This window comes from Bos grunniens, chromosome 2 (genome assembly GCF_055505025.1).
Source record: "Bos grunniens cultivar Pamir isolate PY7600 chromosome 2, Bosgru_T2T1.0, whole genome shotgun sequence".
NCBI classification, from domain to species: domain Eukaryota; kingdom Metazoa; phylum Chordata; class Mammalia; order Artiodactyla; family Bovidae; genus Bos; species Bos grunniens.
In genome coordinates this window covers 71845345-71869515 of record NC_141166.1, presented here as the reverse complement: position 1 = coordinate 71869515, position 24171 = coordinate 71845345, and the positions used below count along the sequence as shown (strand labels likewise).

Below are 24171 nucleotides of genomic sequence, written 5' to 3'. Positions count from 1 at the left end.
CCTGTGAAGGACAGTTAAACAAAGAGAAAGTGAGGTATGCCTATGTATTGTGCCATTCCCTTTTGGCCTGAAGTTTCTCATGAAAAATCTGCTCATTTTATGGGGGTTCCAACAAGTTGTTTCTCTGTTGCCACTTTTAATATTCTTTTCTTATATTTTCACATTTTAATTATTATGTGTCTTAAGGTCTTCTTTTGGTTCATCTTATTTGGAACTCTCTGGGCTTCCTGAATCTTGATGTCTATTTCTTTCCCCGAGTTAGGGAAATCTGCAGCCAATATTTCTTCACATAAGTCTTCCACCCTCCTCTTCTGTGACTCCAATAGTGTGAATATTAACCCACTTGAGATTGTTTCATAAGTCCCTTAAGCTATCTTCAGGTTTTTTTTTTTTTTGATACCTTTTTGTTTTTTCTGCTCTGATTGGGTGAGTTCATCTACCTTGTTTTTGAGTTCATTGATCCTTCCTTCTCCTTTACCTAATGTGTTGTTGAACTCCTCCAGAGCATTTTTCTCCCAATTCCGTTATTGTATTCTTCAACTCTGTGACTTCTATTAAATACTTTCTTATATTTTTTTCTCTTCGTTGAAATTCTCACTGTGCTCATCCATTCTTCTCCCTAGTTCAATGAGCATGTTTAAGAACATTACTTTGAAGTCTTTCTCTGGTAAATCACCTGTTTTTCATTAAAATTTTCTTCTGAAGTTTTATTTTTTGGAACATATTCATCTTTTAATTTTGATAACTTGTATTGGTTTCTATGCATTAGATGAAATAGCCACCTCTCTTGAAGAGTTGGCCTAGTATAGGAGATGTACCTCATCATTCAACCCTACCCCAGCTTTTGATTATCTCTTCAACCTTTCCAACTGTCTAAACAGCTTATTTTATTATTTTTTAAACTCTTTCATTTTAAATTGGATTGTAGCTAATTAACAGTGTTGTGATAGTTTCAGGTGGACAGCACAGGGACTCAGGCATACGTATTCATACATCCATTCTCCCCTAAATTCCCCAACCATCCAGGCTGCCACATAACATTGAGCAGAGTTCCCTGTGCTGTACAGTAGGTCCTTGTTGGTTATCTGTTTTAAATATAGCAGTGTATACATGTCCATCCCGAACTCCCTAACTTATCCCTTCCTCCGAACTTTTCCCCCCCGCCGGCAACCATAAGTTCATTCTCTAAGTTTGTGAGTCTGTCTCTGTTTAATAAAAATGTTCATCTGTGTTTTTTTATATTTCTCATATAAGGGATGTCATATGGTATTTCTCCTCCTCTGTTTGACTGACTTCACTCAGTATGACAATCTCTGGGTCCATCCATGTTGCTGCAAATGACATTTCATTCTAAGCAAGCTGTTTTAATAGCTCCCAGGAGTTGAGTGTGTGCTGAGGTCAGTTAATGTCCCAAAGAAGAGGATCTTAGCACCTAGGTTCAAGCTGCTTGGCAGGCAGACACCCTGGTAGCAACATTTAAAGAATGCAGACATATACAGTTCTGCAGGGCCACAAGTGTAGGCCCCACTGGCCATCAGAGCCAAGTGATTTGGAGATATCCAGTGGGAAGCAGTCACAAAAATTAGGGCTCCCATCTTGCATTACTTATCTAACCAGTCTCATCACTTACCCTTAGTTCTATACAGTTAGACTTAAAAATATATCCCCACACATGTTCTAAGTAAAAATGCAAATAGGAGATATATACAGCATATAGGATGTTATGCTGTTAGGACATGTGCACACACCTTTTCTCCACGGACACATGTAAGTGCATAGCAGTAGGTCTGGAAGAAGGCATCACAAACTGGTAAGAGTGCTTACCTCTTAGGAGGACATAGGATTGGAGTGAGAGGTCAAGGAACATTTTCAGGTTATCTGTCTGAACTTCTTTACAGTGAAAGACATATTTAGTACTTGTTTAATTTTAAAAATTTACTTAAAGGCAAAAAGTTTATTGAAGTTGAAGTGACAAATGACAGTGCTTTTAATATTGAAGAATAAAAACATAGTAATAATTTAACTTTCTAAAATGGGCAATGGTTAGAAAATGTGGAGACTGGGAAATCTGTAAATGGGGAACACCCTGTAGCATGTTCCTTAGAAATCAGCAGTGCTCCCCCAATCCCCACCCCCAACACACACACACACACACACACACCCACCCCCCCACCCCCTGTGTCCAGGGCCTTTATCTTACCAGGCAAGCTACCTTCCAGGGTTTTCCAACCATGTAAGAAAATCAACTCTTAAAAACATGTAGTTAGTTATAGAAAACAAAGGACATAAAATTGCATGTTTTAATGTAAATCTAAAGTATTTCTTTACCTCTCACTTGGAAGTTTTTGGCACTTCAATTGTGTACTGTTTCTCTAGCATCCAGAGTAGCAGTTCTCAAGGGGGAGGGACCCAAATCAGAGGGGCATACACACACACATCCCTGCTGGGAACCCCAGGGAATGGGGAGCCCTGGCTACTGGTGGACTGTGTGTGTGTAGCCCATTTGCTACCCTCCGTGTCTGAGGGGGATACAAAGCATTCCCTTTGAGGTCCAGCTTTAGCATGACATCCTATGTCCAAAAAGAAAAGTAAGCCATTGATACAAAATAGCCACACACATACACCCAGAGCTATTTTCCAAGTAGTTTTCTCTGCTGTGAAAAACAAAACCATTTTGTGTTTAACATGGGTGGCTACTTTGCTATATACAGTGCTACAGATTTGACAGCATGGGACCAGAATCTTTGGTTCAGATCACAGCTGCTCTGCTTTCTAGAAGTGTGACTTGAACAAGTTATTAAATTTCCTTTGCTATCCCTATCTGTTAAATGGGCATCATCTCAGGGGCTTCCCTTGTAATGTTGCAGGTAGTAAATGAGCTAGTATACCCATCTGGAGAATGCCTGGCAGCCAGGAAAGTATTTAATAAGCTTACCTATTACTTGAGCAAATGCCCATCTTGATAAAGTCAAATGATTATCCAAGACACCCTAACTTGATAAGTGTGCTACAATTTGAACATGATACATGAGCTCAAGATGGGCCCCCGGCTTTATTGAGAAAGCCATGTGCCCACACAGTATGTGTTATTAAGTGTTGGCTGTGTGGGGCTGACTTGGCTAATGGCCATGTTTTAAGGGCAAAACTTCCCTTGGACTGAGGCAGTGCTCAGCACAGTGTTAGCCAGACCCCTCCTTCACTGAACCCACAGGGCCTCTTCAGAGGGATCTCATTTATCCTCATTGGGCTTTGGTCTTTATTGAGCGAATTTAGGATTTAATAAACACATCATTGTGAGCCGTCTCTGTGGCCGCTTATAAAGTAATAACAGAGATAAGATCTTAAGGCTCAGCTTGTCGTCCTCTCTGGCATGAGACAGTTTAAACCAAAAAAAGTAAATAAAAAGCTCTGTCTAGTACACAGTGTGAATTCCGACTTTAAACAAAAATGAACTTTGATAGTAACAGCTCTTTATTCACTGGTATTGGCATCTTAAATAGCCTTGAGAAAAACTGTCAAAAGCAAGTGAAATGAGGCCTGCCTTCTTCATCGCATAGGTTGTAGACTTTGGATGCTCAAGGAAACAACCTTGAGTATTTTCCTGGACCCACCAAGGTTCTGGGCTGTGGGAGGAGTAAGGAAGTGCTGTCCCTGGGCTTTGGACTCGGGGGGGCTGCAGTCCTTTGGCTGGCACAGGCAGGCTAACCTCACTCCTTTGGGTCTGTGTTGCAGGAATCATGTACCGCAAGTCGTGTGCATCATCAGCAGCCTGCCTCATCGCCTCGGCTGGGTACCAATCCTTCTGCTCCCCAGGGAAACTGAACTCGGTGTGCATCAGCTGCTGCAACACCCCTCTTTGCAACGGGCCCCGGCCCAAGAAAAGGAGCAGTTCTGCCACGGCCCTCCGGCCATGGCTCCCCAGCACCATCTTGCTCCTCAAGATAGCCCTTTTCTTGGCACACTGCTGAAGGCAGAAGGAGATGTCAGCCCCTCCTGCATTGTTCTTCTGGCCTGCCCTCCCCCCCTGCTCCCCGAGATTCTTCTGGGTGTCCTTTTATTCTGGGTAGGGAGGGGAATTGTTCTTTTAGTTCCTTTGGAAACAAAGAGCTCAGTGTAAAAAAAAAAAAAAAAAAATCTTTGTGAGCTCTGAATATATAGAGCTTGAATTTTCAGTGTGTCCTTAAAGGAAGGAGGGAGGTGGAATGCAAGTTGGCCCCATCTGTAATCAGAGTTGAGGCCAGGCTGGCAGAATCAGCCCTTAGTGGCTGGCTGCTTTCTTCCCAGGCCCGTCTTCCACTCCTGTCCCTGATGGGAACACAGTTTCTTATATCACTGCTGTGTGAAGGTAACATGGCTTTCGTGTAAGGAGTGCCGCTTAGCAGTCCAGCCTGCCTTCCTCAGCAGTCACACTTCATGCTCCTGAAAACCATTCCTGGTGGCAGGGTTGGCTGGTTTCCTCTCCGAGTTGGGTTCTGGTGACTCACAACTCAGCTCCTGAGGTTTAGACTCGGGCTTGGCCTCACTGTGAAAAGTGCTTAAGAAAACCATGTTAGCTCTTGCAGAGGAACTGCTGCGCTGGGAAGCCGGGAAGATGAGCGGGCGGCGTGCAGAGCGGGTGCTGTCCATGGTGGAGGCCACGTGGGCACGCAGGTGCTTCTCCTGGTTGGCGTGCGGCAGTGTCAGTTGGCAGCGCAGCACCTGCCCAAACACGCTTCGGAACTGCTGTGAGGACACGTTGTACAGAAGCGGGTTGACGACGGAGCTCAGGTAGAAGAAGGTGTCTGAGAAGGGGAGGAGGATCATGTATGCTCGGAAGTAGGACTTGGTCCAGTCGTGCTTGGGTTTGGCCGCTGCCATGATCCTCCGAACCTGGTTGGGCATCCAGCAGACGGCCAAGGTCACAACAATCAGCCCTGAGCAGGCAAGAGGGAAGGAGAAAGAGGAAAGAAATCATAAGGCCAATGACAAAAAATACCCATAAAATATTTAGTCCCTCAGTTCTGTGCTTACTGGCAGGCAAATGATACCAATTTTTCAAGTTGTGCTTGATGGGCTTTTTTTTTTTTTGCCACTGGCAAAAAAGAATTTAATACTGTTTTCAAGGCCAGGGGAGTTGACTATGTTAAAGACCATTAAATGCTTTAGACAAGTTATTTATACCTGTTAATTTAAAAAGTGTTTTCATTGTTGTTTGTTCTAGAAAACATTTTATGTAGTCCATAAATCTTGTTTTGTCCTTTAAAGATAGGTGGATACAGTATAGCCATATCAGATGAAGTAATATTTGTAAAGAATGTTTGCATAGAGGCGATCCAGTGATATTTTGAAGACAAAGGGAAGTGGCATTCTTTTGGTAACAGAGAATTATATTTAGCGACATTAATTGTGCATTCCGTTTCAGGGGAGGCAAAACCAGGAGTCACCAAGTGTGTGTTTTGGACATATATTTAGTAGGTATGCACACCTGTAATTACAATGTTCATATCTGCAATAGCATTTCTGTTTCTTTTCAGATGTTTTTAGCTGTGTCATATCTTCCACCCTCACAGGGAAAAAAAGGTAATTATCCAAAAATAATGGAAAATACCTAACTTCAGATTCATAACTCACTAGCCCACCTTTTGCACTAAGCTGCACTGTAGCGGCCCAGAAAAAATCAGGTCCTAAAAGGATGCCCCCAAGAGGATCAAAAGTTGACTACATGGACAGACGTTTGCATGCCCATGCATTTGCATTCTGAGTTACACCATCATTGCTCTTTTTACAACCCTTGACAGAGAAAAAGATGCTGTGTGATACTTGCTATCACACAATATTTATCCACAGTGACCAAAACAGCAAAGATCAGGCACCTGCAGAGCACGTGCTCTCATCTCTGTAGGTGCCAAGACACCAAATGTAAGTTGCTACATAAACAGCTGATATCTTAGAGCTATGTTTTGGATTTTTAAGAAAATCTTCCTCTCCTAAATTTAATAGGAAGAAAAATTCATTCACATTGTCAAACCCTCTTATCTTCTAGGAAATTACAGAGAAGTGATTGTTGGGAATGACCCCTCCTTGCCTCTGATCAATAGTAAATATTTCATTCATGCTCCAGGAAAAACAGCTCTCTTTACCCATCTGGAGTTGGCCCTCCCACACACACTCAGGCGAGCATCCCTTGCAGGGTGGCAGAGGGGCCCTGGTTATGTTCTCTGGCACTGAAATTCCCCAGTCCCCCCACCAGTAAATCCTTTCACTATCCCAGCTGTCAGCAAAGAGGGCCCAGGAAACCTTCTCCCCTTCCTTATTAATTTCCAAGGGTTTCTCCTGTCCAGATTCAGCCCAAACTTGAAATACAAACCAATTTGCTTCTTTCCTTTGAGTTTCCTACCCTTTTCTACCCTCAGAACACTCAGTAAATCTAAAAATAAACTAGGCAAAGTAACATATTGATCTGATGAAAGGCAAAAAAAAAAAAAAAAAATCACCTTAAGAGTACATTCTGAAACAGCTACAGCTGTTACAGCTGCTGGATGAGAACAAAAATTATTTTTCTGATTATCCAAAAAAAAAAAAAAAAAACCCTGCATAGTAAATCAAGGACTTTTTTTTTTTTTTTTCATTGCTCTAAGAGGGATGGGTGCATTCAGCCACCTGCACTATTCCAAGTGTGTTCTTATGTCATGTCTCCTTGTTTTTATTTCAAGTAGCTCTGACTGAAAGGTTCATTTCATTAATTGTGAAGGAGCCAGGTAGCTCACTTTACCTAAGGGAAGTCACGTATCTTTACTAAGTTTTCAATTTTTTCCTCTTCCTTGCCACTGAATTTCTGAAAGCAAGTAACAAGCATCTTCATCTAAGGTCTCATTTCTTAGAATGTGGAGCCTGGACACAGGGTTTTAGATGTGTTGCTATACTGCACTGTAGGAGGTTGTGCTTCGGGAGGCAAGAGCGAGCCACCTTGTAGTTACCGTGGGTTGAACCTAGTACGGCTTCTAAAGCAAGGAGAAAGAAAAGGCAGCCGGGTGGGCAGAGGAAAGACGTTCTACAATTTTGGTTCTCCTGTCCGTCCTCTTGGTCTCTTGTTCACATGACCCTCATTCTCCCATTACCTTCACCCCCTTTGCCTGGTATCAACTGTCCTTGAATGACCATCCCATCAAATGAAGTAGAGTTCCATAAAAGACCCAGTGTCCCAGGTAGGAGGCAAGGGATGAGGGCAGATGAAGGACTGTGGCTTGTTTATAGTTGGAGCAAGAATTCTATTCTGGCTAAAACAGTTAAAGTAGTAAGTAGGGGACCTTAGTCCAGTCCAGGGGTCCCCAGCCTCTTGGATCTAATGCCTGATGATCTGAGGTAGAACTGATGTAATAGTAACTGTAATGTACGTGAATCACCCTACACCCCCAACCTCTGTCCATGAAACAATGGTCTTCCACAAAACCAGTCCCTGGTACAAGAAAGATTAGGGACCACTGCCCTGGTTTGAACAAGTAGCAGAAGATGGGGAACCAGACTAGAGATTTTCCATTGATGAGAAAAAGGCAAAGTTTAGACATGCAAGATGGAGAAGGCAATGGCACCCCACTCCAGTACTCTTGCCTGGAAAATCCCATGGACGGAGGAGCCTGGTGGGCTGCAGTCCATGGGGTCGCTGAGGGTCGGACACGACTGAGCGACTTCACTTTCACTTTTCACTTTCATGCATTGGAGAAGGCAATGGCACCCCACTCCAGTGTTCTTGCCTGGAGAATCCCAGGGACGGGGGAGCCTGGTGGGCTGCCGTCTATGGGGTCGCACAGAGTCGGACACGACTGAAGCGACTTAGCAGCAGCCAGCAGACATGCAAGAAAATACAAATTTGGAGAACAAGTAAAACAAGGAACTTAGTTAGAAATGGTCAAGGTCTAAAAGATGAGGCATCAGACAGGTCATAAGATGTAAGCAAGAAGGATAATTGCTTACTGTGTTTTCTCTCTGTTAGTTTCAATACTTAGTACTCTCTGCTAATTTCCTGTGCATTTCTCATGACTGCTAAGATAAAAACTGCTCTTATCTTCATTTTATAGATGAGGATATTGAGTCTCAGAGGTTAGTTACCCAAGGGCTATAGCCAAGACACATGCTTACTGAACTTTAAAATCCACAAGCTATATATTTTTTTTCTTGGACACAATATTTTCTCTCATTTTAAGTATGAAAAATAAAACACAAGCAAGAAAATAAACATGAACCATAATCCCACTATACATAACAGGTATTAAGTAGAACTGTCCACCATAACTGTGCCATATATTGTCATTTTAAAATCTCAACCACATTCAAAAAGAAAGAGGTGAAATCAATTTTAATCCAGTATGCCACGAATATCATTTCACACATGGTTTCAATGTGTTAACCAATCAAAATATTTATACAGTATTTTACATTTTTTTCTCACTAAGTCTTTGAAACTCAGTGTAGCTTACAGCATATTTCTGTTGGGACCAGGCCCCTGTGGCTAGTGGCTAAAGTAATCCTTCATTCCCCCTCCCCAAAGCAGCAAGGCTCCTTATTTCTTCCTCTTCCCACTCCCACCATTGTTCACTACCCAGCCACATCCCCAGAGAGTCCCGCCAAACCAAGGAAACCCCCAAGGAAGCTCCCACCCAGCCTGTATTTATCTTCCTAAGATTCTGACAGTGCAGGTAAGCCAAGGTTTAATCTGGATCATATTTCTCATTACACATTCTCAGCTATAGCATAGACCAAGTCCATCCAGTCTTTTCCCATAAAGCCTTCTCTATAAGGGATGACAAATTATTTAAAGCCTAAATTCTGAAAGCACACACTTTTACATTCTAAGCCTTGCATAATCATTCTGGAATAACATAGACTGTGCCAAACACCTGCCAGAGCTGATCAAATAAACTTCCCTATCTCAACTGAAGGTGGGGAAAATAGCTGGTACCTTTCCTCTTGTGCTTTGAAAGATGATTTTGTGCTAGGAAAATGGAGCACTAGACACACAGGTACAGCCGATGGCCAACGTGAAGTGTATGCCCATAGACAATGCGATATACAGGTTAGCCTTGGTGAGGAGGAAGGAGTCAAATTAGTCCCCTTATAAAATTGTTGTTTTATATTAACAGGTAAATCGCTCATGTTTACATTTGAAAACAGAAGTTCATTATTTTAGATGACACATTGCTGAGAATAAACACCATGTCCAACAGTAACGTTTTAGGCTGGCTGTTTACAACTAGTTCAGCTCCAGTCTCAGCTTCTCCAGAGCTGAGACAAAGCTTTAAATTTTTATTCACGCCTTAATAGAGTATATTAAAGATTTGACTCAATTTACGTTGGGCTGCAATCAATTTGGTCTTGTATATTACATTTGGAAAAACCTATAATCCTGTGGTCTGTGTGGTATAATGTATAGCCTGCAGATAAATGACTTTAGTGTGAACTTGAATGATGATCAGTGAACTGAAGTCAGTCACAAAAAGCAGGTAAACTGTTCTAAGGGAAGTGTTGATAGATCTGTATTGTACTCCGGGTTTAGGAAAAGCTTCATATCTTATCTGTTTTTCCACATAAAGTACTTCCATTTTTCCTCCTTGATCACTACACTGACAAGCGCCATTAGATGGTGACACAGAGTTATTCTCAGCAGAGTAATGTTGTTTAAAAAACAGAAGTGATGCGGAGGTCCGACAGCGTCCCACCCTGCAGCCTGACATTTCAACAGCATTCGAGTCAGCCTGCCTGGTTTAGTCTTCAGAAGTGCATTAAGGTATGCCGCCTGGGATGTGGCAGCATCGTACATCTGACACTGTCTCTTCTCCCTTCAAATCTTTAAAGTGAAGGTAACTATTTGTGAGTCCCTTAGAAATGGCTCATCTTACAGTCATCAGAAAGAGAACCTGGAGACCAGTTAGAGATTCCCTTGTCCTACACGAGACAGAACTGAGGCTAAGTCATTCGCCTAAAAAGATGTCACAGGTCAGGGTGGCAGGACCCCTGCTACCTTGCCACACTGCTCAAACACTGGATTCCACCTGAGACTGACAAAGAAGGCTTTCATTATTTTTAAATGTAGTAGGATTGTTTTGTCTTTCTTTTTTTGACTCAAGGGCTGACCATTCACAGTGTAGAATGCAGTGAGAGGCAGGTCCATGTCAGACACCAGTTAAAGTTAGCATGACACCTTCAGACACTGGATTCTGTTTTAAAACCAAGTCTCTCAAGAACTGACACACGATAAAGCTCTGGAGTACATATATTCCCCCCCAAAGGAAGTTGAAGTTTACCCAAAGGAGCTGAAGAAGGTTTGCAAAACAAAATGTGATTCCAGGTGATGACCTGATGAGCAAGTCTATAATATAAGGACACCGTCTAATCACCCATCTGTCCATCCATTTGCCCCCGCCTCCCATCTATCTTACATAAGCATGTGCTGCAAAAGAATACATAGCTTCTACTAAGCAGAAAAGATCTGGAAATTCAATCTTTTCTCCAGCCAAAGGTATTTTGTGTGATTTCAAGAAATCTCAAAGATTGACTCTTCCACCCATCTCACTGAAGCCTTGGGGAATGTTGAGAATGATTTAAAATTTCTGTGATTAGTAGAGTTCTCCATCCTCTTCCTGCCTTATAATATTCTAACTTCCCCCTGACCCTAACCACAAGTAAGCAGGAGTTAGACACCCCCTATCCAAGGCACTGATGATAAAAAGCTGAGGACAAGGCAACCACAGTCTGGTGACTTTTTACAAAGGGTCATAAGAGCAGACCCTGGCTAGAACATCATGGCAGCAATGAGCAACGCTGGCTGACTTTCCCACAGGTGGGAACATTCAAAGGAGAGTAAGAGTGGGTCAGTTCAACCTTTCCTGGTGGCTCAGTGGTAAAGAACTCGCCTGCCAACACAGGTTCGATCCCTGGATCTGAAAGATCACCTAGAAAAGGCAACAGTAACCCACTCTAGTATTCTTGCATGGGAAATCCATGGATATAGGACCATGGCTACAGACCATGTGGAACCAAAAGAGTCAGAAATGATTTAGTGACTAACTAACAGTTAGTTCTCCTGGAAAATGGCAGCCAGGTCAAGAACACAGCACAAGCGGGGATGGAGGAATCAAGGGCCACACCACTTTCTGACAGCTGCACAGCTCAGTGTGGCCAGAACAGAGGGCTGGGTGGAGATGGCAAGAGAGCACTGCATCAGGGCTTGTGGGCAGTAAGTTAACTCACACATAGAAAGGTGGGGGACATCTGCTTGTCAACTGACATTTAAACCACAATTGCTAGTGGAAAGTAAGCATATGGCTATTTGAATGAAGAGCTAGGAAGAGACAAGTATATCCAATAACAGGTTTTAGCATTTTCTTGATTTATATCTTTGTGTTTGCCAGTCTGCTCTTGCCAGCCAGCTGAGACATGGATCTCACTCTCTGACTTTCACTCCAGGAGCCCAAACCAGTACCAACATTGATTTAGTCTCTAACCTCTAAGACTAAGTCTCTAACCTCTAAGGTAAATAATGTGCCTGCAATGCAGGAGACCCTGGTTCAATTCCTGGGTTGGGAAGATCCGCTGGAGAAGGGATAGGCTACCCATTCCAGTATTCTTGGGCTTCCCTTGTGGCTCAGCTGGTAAAGAATCCACCTGCAATGCAGGAAACCTGGGTTTGATCCCTGAGTTGGGAAAATCCCCTGGAGAAGGGAAAGGCTACCCACTCCAGTATTCTGGCCTGGAGAATTCCATGGACTGTATAGTTCATGGGGTCACAAAGAGTCAGACACAACTGAACGACTTTCACTTTCTAAGACAAGAGTTCTCAAAGAGGAGGTTCCTAGAACAGCAGCATCAGCACTGCCTGGGAACTTACAAGCCAGACCTGCTGAATCAGAGACTTGGGGGCAAGAATCCACTGGTTGGTGCTGATACTCAAATTTGAGAACCACTGGCCTAAGAGAAGCAGAAATAGAAGCAGAATGTGGATTGTGGGCATTTGTGTGGCCCCATCGCTGGTACAGACTTGCCTTTGAAGCATCACATTTGAATGAGTGGAACTCTGAGCTGGCAGTAGCTCAGAAACCCCTCCCTCTGGTTCCTCCCCTTCCTTCCCCATCCTCTTCCTTCTCCTCACTCCTTTCCTTTCCCCTCTCTTTACTTACATGTGTCTGCAGTGAGAAGCACCTCTCATTCCTTTTCCTTCTGCTGCTTCCCCCCTTCCCCGCTCCATCTTTCCCCAAGATCACAGTAACTAAGCCATATACAGCCTTGCTTATGTCACTGGCACACACCTCTTCCATTTTCTCCCATGGCTTTGAGGAGGACTGCATCACGTGCAGGCAAGTCCCTTAGTAGCTAACAGGTGGCTTCCTGGAAGGACGGTCACCATTCATTGCTGTTTGCCAAAGGAAAGTAGGAGGGGGGGCTTTGGAAGCAGATGGGGTGTCAGGAACACAGGTGATGGCTGTGCACTGGACACCCCCACGTGAAGAGCTACTCCCTGTTCTGTGTCCTCTGACCCTACCAGGACTTGCCTGGACACCTCACAGTCACATTTCCCATGAGCTGTCAGCTTAAAGACCTTCATTTAAAACTGATCTGCCACCTTATTCTCCTTCCCATTGAGAAATGGTCTTTGGGAGAAGCTAGAAAAGCTGTTGGGATTTGGTTTTCAGAGAGGAGGGCAGGTCACAGCTTTAAAGTAATGTAGAGGCCACAGATGGCTGCTTCTGTCCATGAAGACAGATGGTCTGATGTCCTGTCCCTGCCCTAGCTGTTTGATGAAGCCCAGGAAAAGATGGTTCCCCCATCCCCAGGGTGGCTCCATCCACTATGTAGAGGCCAGGGACCCAGATTCCAGATGGCCTGCAATTTGCTAAGCATGACATCCATCCCACTCTGCTCTGCAAGCTTCAATATAAGAAGACAAACTATAAATCGCAGTAACAACATAAATATCAATATTTCTAAAACAAGCCCTTCTGCCTGGGAGCTGTCAGACACCCACTTGCACTCCAAGTAAGCAGCATTTAGGGTCGTCGTCGTGGTTTAGTGCCTCTGTTCCTTTATGAATGCATGGTCAGTGATCAACTGGAATCTGTTAAATAAATATTTTTCTATGTGGGTCTCAACTGTATGCAGCTGTGTGGCTTTCTGAATCAGTTTCTCTGTGTCTGTTCTGAATTAGTTGACAGTGATACCCTTGGGTCTGGGATGACTACCAAAGTCCATGAGAGAAGCTGAACACTTCCTCCCTAGTAGTGCACAGCCCGGGAGTGGGTGGTGGTCATGGGGACTGTGTTGCCCCCTGCAAGAATGTGGGGGAGGCAACAGATCATGTGATGACCAGCCATCCTCTCCAGATCATCAACTCATGGCACCCCTGTGGCGATGACTGTGCCACTTATAAACACTGCTTCATGGCTGAAAAGCTGCAGTTTCTAATAGGATTTAGTTCTTTGCAAGCAGTAGAGAATTAAAACCCCAGAATGCAAGCACTGGAAAAAAAAAAAAAAAAAAACCCTCAGCCATGAAACTACCAATGAGCCTGCAAAAGCCCCAGAGAAGTGCCAAGAGAGGCCCCAGGTCACCCAGCCCAGGAGTCCAAACATCAGGCCTTGTAGTCTCATGGTGTTTGCACTGGTCACGAGCTCCCCTCAGACCTAATGAAACCAAGCTACTCATGGATGGAGCAGGTTCAGCCAAGCCCAAACAGCAGAGGCAACACAGGCATTTCAGGAGCGCAGATAGGTGTCAACATGCCTGTGGATCCTGGTTCCTGTTTGAGGTCCCTCTGTGCAGAGACAACTGGGACCCTGGGAGAACCAGCCTTGGGTGCTTGTGACTGAGGCAGGCCAGGCCCAGGTGGGGCAAGCAAGTGCCCAGTCTGTTCTTTCTGGTCCCCGGGCCCCCCCCACTCTGATCCCTGTGCCTGGACCATGTCGTCCTCATGTTCTGCTCTTCCTCCTCTCTCCCTCTCCACTCCTCTCACCCCACTGCCATGCTGGTTCCAGCTCTTATTCTACAAGTTTCCACATAGTGGCACTGCCTCCAGGAAGCCTTCCTGGTCTCTACAAGGCTCTATCGTTTTCCCTGCTATGAGATCACCGGCACCTTTACTACCAGCCCCTGTCATCAGGACACTGTAGCATCAACTAGACCATAAATTCCATGAGGTCAAGATGTTCCACCTTCACTCTCCTGTCCTCAACACCTAATAGAACATCTTTACAAAGTAATTGCTCAATAAACATTCGTAGGAGGGAGAGTGGGTGTTGGAGGTTAGACGAGGGGCTGGAGAAGAGAACATTTAACATGCATTCACCTCATGTATATAGAATTCATCTGAAGCCAGCTTCCCCATCCAGAGGGGGTCAGTACTAAGCCTCCTGATGCAGGGCCCCTGCCTGGATTATTTCCATTCCCATCCTGAGGAAAGGAGGAAGAGAGAATAGGCCTTGGAAGAAGGGACCACCTTTTCAATCCAGCAAGGTCAGAACCTCCAGGCCCAAGGAGGAGGTGCGAACAGGGCTGACAGTCTGGGTCTGGCCTGTGCCTTCAGACACAAGTAGCTTTTGTCTCCCAGTCCATGCACTTTTCCCCCAGTCCTGAGTTCTCCATGCTAGAAACCTGTTTCTTCTGTTTCTCTCCAAGATGGCCTCCTGGGGTACAGGATACAAGTGAGGATCATCGGGAGAAATAGGATATAGAAAAGACACGTGTTGGAGTATTTTCTTTTGCCCCAAAATACTTCACTTCAGGGACCCCCATCAATCACAGCCTCCCATGAAGATGCTACAAGTCTTTATGAGAGAAGCTGTAGCCACAAACCCAAAACATAAGGCTTAGGGTTTGAACCAAAGGGGAAAACTCATAGAGAAGAGAAATCATTGAGAAGAGCATCTGATAAAGGTGGAGGGAGACGTTTTCTACATTATACACTGTGTGGTCTCAGGAGGAAGAACTCTTGCAGTTATGACCCTAAATTTCCATCTGGGCACAACTTGGTTATAGAGGGAAAGGGTCTGGGGAGAGCAGAACATGAAAATATTTAACTCCCCAGATGAACAGTCCTCCTACTCTATGTCTGTCATAAAATCTCCAAAGACATATATTCTGGCACCTGTAATTCCACCTGCATCTGACCTAGGTAACTTCTCCCACCAAGGGATGTTCACATTTTATCTCTAAAGCGCAGGCTTCTTATATGCAAAATGGAGATGACAACAGCTGCTGGGATGATTAGTTGAGACAATGGCCATGAAGTGCTAAGAAGTACAGTGCCTGGTGCTAGATAAGGGCTTACATTAGTCATCAGCACCTCCGTGATCACCTGTCCCTCCACTGCCATGACCTCCACCTCCACCTCCGCCACCACCTCCACCATCATCACCATCTCCAAACCATCACCATCACCATGACCTCCACTGCCATCTCTGTCTTCACCACCATCACCCCCATTGCCATCTCTAGCACACGTTTACCATCATCACTGTCTCGATCTCCTCTTTCACCCGTTATCACTACCACTACCTTACCATCAACATTCTCACTGCCATCCGGACAGCTCCCAGAGCTAAGAGATCCAGAACGCTGATTAGAACCACAGGATGTCACACACCTTTCAAGCCTCAACTCAAAAATAAGGCCCAGAAAATTCTGTGACCTTACCAGGATTTTCCTGCTATTCAGATCAAGATTTAGGTCTCCTCAATTCCAGGCCACACGTCTTTCCACCACTTGGAAATGGGGCTCTTGCTGTTTTGCCCTGAGACCCTGATTCATTTCTCTCTCCCTCAACACACATATATAGGTCACAGGGTGAGAGGGCAGGGGGGGTTAAGGAGCTAGAGAGGCAAGCAGTGGAGGCTGTAATAAGAGAAGAAAATTGATAGAAGGTAGGACTGTAAGAAGAAGGAAAAACTTCAAATTCCGGGAAAACAGGAACCCGGAGTCCTCCCTAACTTCCTATCCCTACATAATTCTTCTCCAGGAAGAATGACAAGTGGCAGGGATGCTCCATAAATATCTGGTCATCTGTTTAATTCGGCTAATAAGTCCTCCTCTCCAAATGACCCTGAACTTCGCTTCTTTCCTCCATCTACTCCTCCACCCTCAGCACACCCTCACCCCCAGTCAGTGCCCATGGGTATGTCCACCGACTGAGCTATGGTACGGTGGAAAAGGGAAGGGCTGGGATTTGGAGTCAGACAGACCTGGGTTTGAACCTCAGCCCTGCTATTTACCAGCTATGTGGCCATGGACTTATATCTCCACGACATGGATAAAATAACCATATCTATTTTAAGGAATTGTGGTAAGAAAAGCTAAAGGATATACATGCATATAAAGTACAGAGCATAGCAATGGTCAATGAATGGTCACTTGTATTACTATACAATTACTATACAATCCAACTGACTGCCCCAGGGTAGAAGTAATACCAGCTAAAGTTAATCTACTGTGCATGTATTTCAGACACTCTTTTATGCACTTAACTGACACTTGCTTATTTAATAAGCCCCACAAGATGGCCACTACTTAGTTTCTTGGCTATTACACAGATAAGAAAGTTGAGATATGAATTGGTTAAATGACCTGCCCAAACTCACACAGTTGACAAGGTCCAGAGTCCATGTTGTTGAAAATGCTGCCCAGCAGCTTGCCCTCAGCTGGAGAGCCCCTGAGGAGGATCAATGATCAAATGCTTTCTGAATCCCAAATTCAAAGGTATTTCAATTTAAATGGCCACAAGTTCAGAAATAAATTTTTTTTGATGGGTGTCATGTTACATAACAGAATCTCAACAGTCAAGAAATAAAAAACCCCCTCTAACACATCTCTATGATAAGGAAAGGTATCATCTTGAAGGGGCCTTTTTACATGTAAGGGAAACAGGATAAACTTTCCTGTTACTATAAGAGGAGCTTGATGAAATTCAAAGAAGCAAACTAGCTTTGAATAGGAGTCTGACAGGCTAGACTCCTGCTAAACATTTACTTTTGATTGGATTTATTTGATGGGAAGCAAGAACCTCTCCCCCACCCCCACTCCCAGGCACAGGAAGAGCTCGAGGAAGGATGCTTTCCTATGAAAATCCATTTAAAAAACTCAGAGTTGAAGACTATTCTCACTCATCATAGGCTGCTTCCCTCCCCATAAATACAATCTAGAATTTAGTTTCAAAGTAAATTAGAAAATGAGTTCCACTCCCCTTTATCTGCTCATATCTTGTAACTTAGCAATGAAATTCCTGGAACAATCTATAGCCAAATGCCAGAACAGGAGGCAAAAAAAAAAAAAAATGAGCTGATGGGAGAGATATCAAAAGAGGTTTATGAAAGAGCCAAACTTATATTTGCGTTTTATTTAGGCCTGAAGGTCTTAACTGAAATCAGTAAAGCTCTCAGAAAAGTAGAGGAGACGGTATCAGGCTTCTAAGATAGGGTTTTGTATCAAGAATGATCAGATGAGGATGCCTTCCTGTTAATGATTTGAAAATGAAATTACTGTAGCATGACATGATAAGAATAAATCCTTCCTGGTGGGTTTTCATTTCAGAGGGACAAACAGAACTGTGAGGAAATAGTCTTGCAGATTTGGGAACATTAAGTATCATCTCTCCAAGTGTAGCAGTTAATTGGCAGCCATGAACATTATTATTCATATTAAGTCCAGTTCAGTCCAACAATAATAATATCCTGATTTAATTTTTAAAGCTATTCTGCATCTGTTACCTCATTTGCTGTCTCCCCAGCCTGATGACCAAAGGGCAATGTAATAGAGAAGAACAAATCTGACTTCATATTGGATCTATTTCTTTTACTTTAACCTTTGTTTTCTATTGCTTTTACTGTAAGTTAAGCATGCTGCCTATAGTCTGAAATACACAGGACGGCCCCTCCTCAAGGCTCTGACCTTTAAAGGTATAACACTTTTCCATTCACATAGAGATGAAAGTTGCAGAGCAGAGAATAACATTTGTCTTGTTGGAGGTTTTCAGAAACATCCAGACTTGACCTACACAGACAGCTGCAAGAACAAAGGATTCCTGCACCAACAAGTTTGCATCAACACTCCGTCCACCTTTAGCATGAAAGAAGCCTTAATGCTAACTCAGGCAAGATGATTCTTTGGGATACTAGTCTACCATCTTTTCAGTCTGCTGACTTTCCAAATAAAGTCTCTATTCCTTGCCTCAACAACTGGTCTTGTGATTTACTGTCCTGTCATGAAGTGAGTAGTGCAAGCTTGGACTGGGTAACTGCAGAGCACCTTCAAGCTCTGTCCCAGCTCTAAACACATCTCAGTTTCCCTTTCTGGGAACCTTCTCCATGCCTCTGACTTGAGATACCGTCTCCAGAGATATGCAGTTCCCAAATCAACACAGCCAGCGTCAGGAGACATCCACAGCCATCATCCTATTCAATATCATGGCTTGAAAAGCTCATCACACCTTATACGGGGACATGTCCAAATTGAATGACCAACCATCTGCTGAAACCTTCTCTCCCTCCTCTGCTCCCAAATTTAATAAGCTCTACCACCATGCACTGATTTTTCTAGCTAGAAACCTGCAAGTCATCCTGTTCTACCCCTTCCCCCATCATTTCCAAATCTAGTCCTTCTCTAAGCTTGTCAGCTTTCCCTCCCCATTGTGTCCTCTTCTCTCCACTCCCACTGTAAGATCCCTAATTGGAGCTGCCTTTATCTTATGCCTGGATGAGACACAAGCTCACTCACTGGTTTGGTTCAAAATCACTCCTGCCCAAGCCAGGATCATCTCATTAAGTTGAAAAGTTCATGTCACCCTCTTGCTTATAACATTTAAATGGCCTATTATTAAAACCTTAGAAGAACTGCAACCTTATAATAAAGTTCCAAATCTCTAACAAGTCCTATAGGATCTGACTTAACTTATTCCTTCAGGCTCTCCTGTACCCTGCGTGCTGTGTCTGCTCCCCAACACTTCAACTCTTCTCATTTTCTGGAGCCAGCCAACTCTCTCCTGCCTCGGGCTCTTATACAGCCATGTTCCCTTCTCTTCACCATGCAAATTCTTATCCATTTTTCAGTCCTCTGCTGAAAGACCACTTCCTCCAAGAAATCATCCCAGACCTCATGTTTGAGCCCCATACTGTAAGCTCCCATTACCCCATGCTTCTTTGCCACACTCTGTAATTTGGACATATTTAACTTGGAACAACAGTCTTTCATGCCTGTCTTCTCAGCCATGAAAGCTCCATGGGATTAGAGACTGGGTTTGCCCATTCTACATCTGCAGTGTCTGGCACAACATCTAGCACATGGTAGGTGAACAATATAAGTGGGAAGACCTATTGAGCTGATATTCTAACCATATAGTGAGGTAGATGGGGTGGGGGCCTCTGGCCTTATTCTTTATTGATAAAAAGGTTAGCATACATTACACTGAACCTATTTGGTTCAGGTTACAAAGAAAATGAGTGGAAGCCAGAAAGCCTAAAACCTGGGATCTTCTAATCAAAGATGTTCACAAATTCAATTACATCACCTTCATCACACATCTCCATGTTTATAACCCAGAGACCAATCCTACCCTCTCCCAGAGTTTAGCTGACACAGGGAGACAAGCATGGGAAGATCCCCTGGAGAAGGAAATAGCAAGCCACTCCAGTATTCTTGCCTGGAACATTTCAGGGACAGAGAAGCCTAGTGGGCTATAGTCCACGGGGTCCCAAAGAGGCAGACATGAATGAGTGACTAAGCATGCACATTCCAAGTCTTTGCCCAAGACAGAGTCTAGGAAACTCCTGGAATGTACCTGCTCAAGGATTCTCTCCTCTGCAAAGGGCTCCCTGATCATTCTAAGGAGGAATCTTCCCAGACCTTGTCCTTGCTTCTGTGACAGCTCAACCACACCAATTTAACTATGAATTTCCACATAAATCTGGATCACTGAGAGCACATGGAGATGCAAAGCCCATGTCCCAACGCATGCCAAGTACAGCACAGTAGGGCCTTAATACTTGGTCACTGGATGTATGAGAAAAAAAAAAAAATGCTTAATTCCATCAAAAAATGTACCAGAGTCCCATCTTGAACTTCTGACTAAAAAACTGGAATCCTACTGCACTAATATCTATAAATACACACACATCACTTCATTGTTTAGGATAATAGTACTTCAAAAATAATTTTGGGCTTGTAGGAGACAAATCAGATACCACCTTCCCAAGCCCACTGCAGACAGATGCACAAAGAATACAGTGGCTTTGGGTTGTTCTAGAACCAGGAGAAACAAAGAGCAGGCAGGCAGTGGGACAGCCACCTTTCCCCCAGGAAGGCTGCCCCCTGGCCTTGAATGGGTGAGGAACAGGACTCCTCTTTCCTGCCAGGGCTCTGCCTGGGGTCAAGCTAGAATGTGCAGGTCTCTCAGGTTTGATGCGACAACACCTCTAGGACAGGATGGAGAAAGTTGCAGGAGACTGAGCAGCCTCTTAGAGCAAGTAGTCCCACCCAGGACAGGCAGGCTAGGACGTAGAGGGTGACAGGCCTCTGCGCATCAGCTCTGGGAACTCTGGAACTCGGAGGAGGAGAAGTGCTTCCCAGGACAAGGCTCTACTAGGGGCAGCCACGGGCAGGAGCAAGGTCCAGGCGTCAGGTCAGGGAGAATACAGGCTACAAGATGCATCTAAGGTGGGGAAGAAAAACAAAGCCCCAGGAGAAGAATGGGTGGGCATGGGGGACCAGCTTGCCCTGGTGGTGCATGCTGGGACTGAGCACGATCAGAAGCTCAAAGGATAACTTGAGAGCCACCTTAGGATGTATTGAAGCCAAGTGTGACTAGCCCAGACCCAGCACAGCAGGTGCCCTTTTTCACAGATAGTCACACTTGGCTTTGGAGCACCTTACAGATTGCTCCAACACCACCCAACTACAGCTGAGGAAAGGGAGGCTCACAGCAGACAAGAGATTAGGTCAAGGTCATTTGGCCAGCTCCAAAGAAAGAGCAAGACCCAAGCCACATCCCTTTCTCCTTTCCCATAGCCAAGGATTCCATTCACTGGATGTTTATGAGTGAAGCCCAGGTTTAGAAGGCAGATACGTGTGAGGGTGGTTTTAGCGTCAGGACCCGCTGACTAAGAATTGGGATCTTTCACCAATAATGTGCCCCTAGGAAGCAAGTAGTTAACATTCTTGCCATCATTTTCTTTGATAGTAAAATTGGGAAATTAATAACTTCCTTATACAATAAAAAAGGCTGAGTGCCAAAGAACCGATGCCTTTGAACTGTGGTGTTGGAGAAGACTCTTCAGAGTCCCTTGGACAGCAAGGAGATCAAAACAGTCAATCCTAAAGGAAATAAACCCTGAATATTCATTTGAAGGACTGATGCTGAAGCTCCAATATTTTGGCCACCTGATGCGAAGAGCCGACTTATTGGAAAAGACCCTAATGCTGGGAAAGATTGAGGGCAGGAGGAGAAGGGGACAACAGAGGATGAGATGGTTGGATGGCATCATTGACTCAATGGACATGAGTTTGAGCAAACTTAGGGAGATGGTGAAGGACAGGGAAGCCTGGTGTGCTGCAGTCCATGGGGTCACAAAGAGTTGGAGACAACTGAGCGACTGAACAAAAAACAAATGCAATGATTGTGTCACTGAGTAGGACCCTATGGGGACTTCCTGGGACAGTCCCCCTTCCCATAGCCTCTACTGTAGCTCCCCTCTGAAGTGCCCAGATCATAGTCTCTCATGTATATTTCCTGAGTTTTACCAATGCTAAAAAACCACCACCAAATGGAAGAAATTACTTACTTGATCATGAGCACGTAGCCTGCACATGGACCCTAAGGACTGATCATGTTAACTCCTATGACACTTCCCTGTTACCTCACCATCAATTAGTCAGAATTGTGCAGGAGCTGGTCACACACCCTGTGACCCTTCTCCCTCACCTTGTCTTTAAAAAGGTTTTGCTGAAACCCCTCAGAGATTTTGGGATTTTTTGAGCAGGAGCCACTCATTCCCCTTGCACGGCCCTACAATGAACTTTTCTCTGCTCCAAACTCCTATTCTTGAGTATCATTTGGCCTCACTGTGTACCAGGCACACAAACTTGCATACAGTAATATTTGTAATACACAATGAACCTGTATGTCAATACTTGGCATATTGCTACTCAATAGTAAATTTTATTTCCCTCCCTCTATATTTCCTAGAATCCTGGATTTGAGGGAAAAATAAAGAAGCCTCTCTGCTACCATCTTGCCTTAAGCACAGATTCTGCATACCACTGCACTTTGGTTGCACTAACATTGTGGCAGGGTGTCCTACAAATAAACACAATTCTGACACTATTTACCTGAAAACAGCATCGGATCCCATAGGGTAAGGGCTCTGTCCTACAAAACTATTCCCCTCTCCCCCACTTCAGATGCCAGCTGCAGGCTTTGGTCATCACCTATGCTTCCAACCAACTAGCTATAGATCTGAGGTTCCAAAAACCTTTACCTTGGGTTTGATTAAATCGCTAAGGCAACTAAAACAGAAATCAGAGAAATACTTTACTTACTAGATTGCCCCTTCATCATGAAAAGATTTAACTCAGGAACAGCCAGAGAAAGAGATGCACAGGGCAAACATGGGGAAAGGACCCTGCGGAGCTTTCCTTCTCTCTCTGGGGCACCATTCTCTCCAAATCTCCAAGTGGTCACCAACTGGGACATGTTCACCCCTTGGGAAACACTGCAAATCCCATACTTTGAGGTTTTTATGGAGGCTGTCTTATGCAAGTGTGATTGATTAAATTATTAGCCATTGATAACCGAACACAATCTCCAACCTGCCCTCTCCCCTCCCTGGAGGTCCAGAGTGGGACTGAAAAGTCTAACCCTATAACCACATTGTTGGTTCTCCAGGCAACTAGCCCCATCCAGAGGTGCCTCCAAAAGTCACCTCGTTCACATAAAAAAAGACATCTCCATTAGGCTCCTCACTTAGGCAATTCCAAAGGTTTTAAGAGCCCTGTGCCAGAAACGGGGGCAAAGACCACATATATATTTCTTATTATAAATCACAATATCACAGGTGGTAAAGTGCATATCAGTTTTGGTATATGCCTAGAATTAATTCCCCCTTCCTTCAAGAAGAGCACTCCAATGGTCCTTTGGGGAACCACTGTCCCTGACTCAGTCCTTGAAGCTCTACTCTTAGTCCCCAAAAGTGGATAGTTGCTGAAGGAGTGGGCAGTCAGAGTCACAGTGGCCCATTCAGTGATGGACACAGGACCCAGTCAGGCCAATCAGACCCAGCCTTGGGATACTTGCTGGAACCACTGGGAAAGCAATAGTCTGAGTGTGTTGCCCAGCCAGGTAAACAGAAACCTGCAAGCCTGCGGTTATGACTGCCCCTACATGGGAAAGCCTTCCCTGAAACTGATGCCGATGCAAAGGAAAGCAAAGCAAAGACAGAGCGAGAGAGATGGGCAAGGATTTCTAACATTATTTGAAACTGGATCCAACCAGACCTGAAATAACACCTACCCATGGATTTTTTCAATTACATGAACTAAAAAATACTTTTTTTTACTTCTTTTTGCTTAAGCCAGTTTGAATATGGTTTTCTCTTCAAGTCATAACAATCCCAATTATGTAAGTCTCTTTAATTTTGTGACCTACAGAGGTGATTCTTCAGTCTCCTAAGGTAACATCACTCAGTCTTTCAGGTATAACCAGAATGCCTCCTTTCGCCCATCTGAAGTAAAAGACAGTGAGAGGACTAGTGGCTGCTTTCTACCACTCATCACTAGGACTTTAACTATGCAAAGCTTGATTTCTCTCTTTTCTCTTTATTGACTAAAGCAATCCAATACTTACCTTTCATAGGAAATCTACACTTAAGTATTCATTTCCTGTTACCAAAACAAACAAACAAACCAGCTATCCTTTCTCTTCCTTTATGCAAAGTATTTTGGGATGTAGAATTGAGAGTTGAGGAATACTGAGGACGTGTTCCAGTGGAGCCCTATTATTTGACCAATAAGAAAACAGGATGACAGCTGAGCCCAGCACCATCAATGGCAGAACCTCTGACTCCAGGCCTTCCCCTCACCCCTCAAGATTTCCGCAGCTATCAATGCCTTGCAATGACCTTGCACCCAATCAAAGGTATATGGGTTGATTAAAATATTCAGTGCTTA

At 44.2% G+C, this 24171-nt stretch overlaps 2 protein-coding genes across 17 annotated transcripts in view; one reads left to right on the top strand and one right to left on the bottom strand.

Annotated features, from left to right (window-relative positions):
* The window catches only part of LYPD1 (LY6/PLAUR domain containing 1), a 70070-nt gene extending 56947 nt beyond the window's left edge, over window positions 1–13123 (top strand). For 9 of the 12 annotated variants that reach the window (XM_086350305.1, XM_086350285.1, XM_086350321.1 and 6 more), the window contains one exon: window positions 3733–13123. In XM_086350305.1, the coding sequence (XP_086206431.1) occupies window positions 3733–3968 (236 nt within the window). In that variant the 3' untranslated portion in view covers window positions 3969–13123. The remainder of the gene's footprint in view (window positions 1–3732) is intronic. The other 3 variants (XR_015145354.1, XR_015145359.1, XM_086350295.1) reach the window with 2 other exon arrangements.
* GPR39 (G protein-coupled receptor 39) overlaps window positions 3454–24171 on the bottom strand; it is a 262173-nt gene continuing 241455 nt past the window's right edge. For all 5 annotated transcript variants that reach the window (XM_086350191.1, XM_086350221.1, XM_086350245.1 and 2 more), the window contains one exon: window positions 3454–4913. In XM_086350191.1, the coding sequence (XP_086206317.1) occupies window positions 4550–4913 (364 nt within the window). In that variant the 3' untranslated portion in view covers window positions 3454–4549. The remainder of the gene's footprint in view (window positions 4914–24171) is intronic.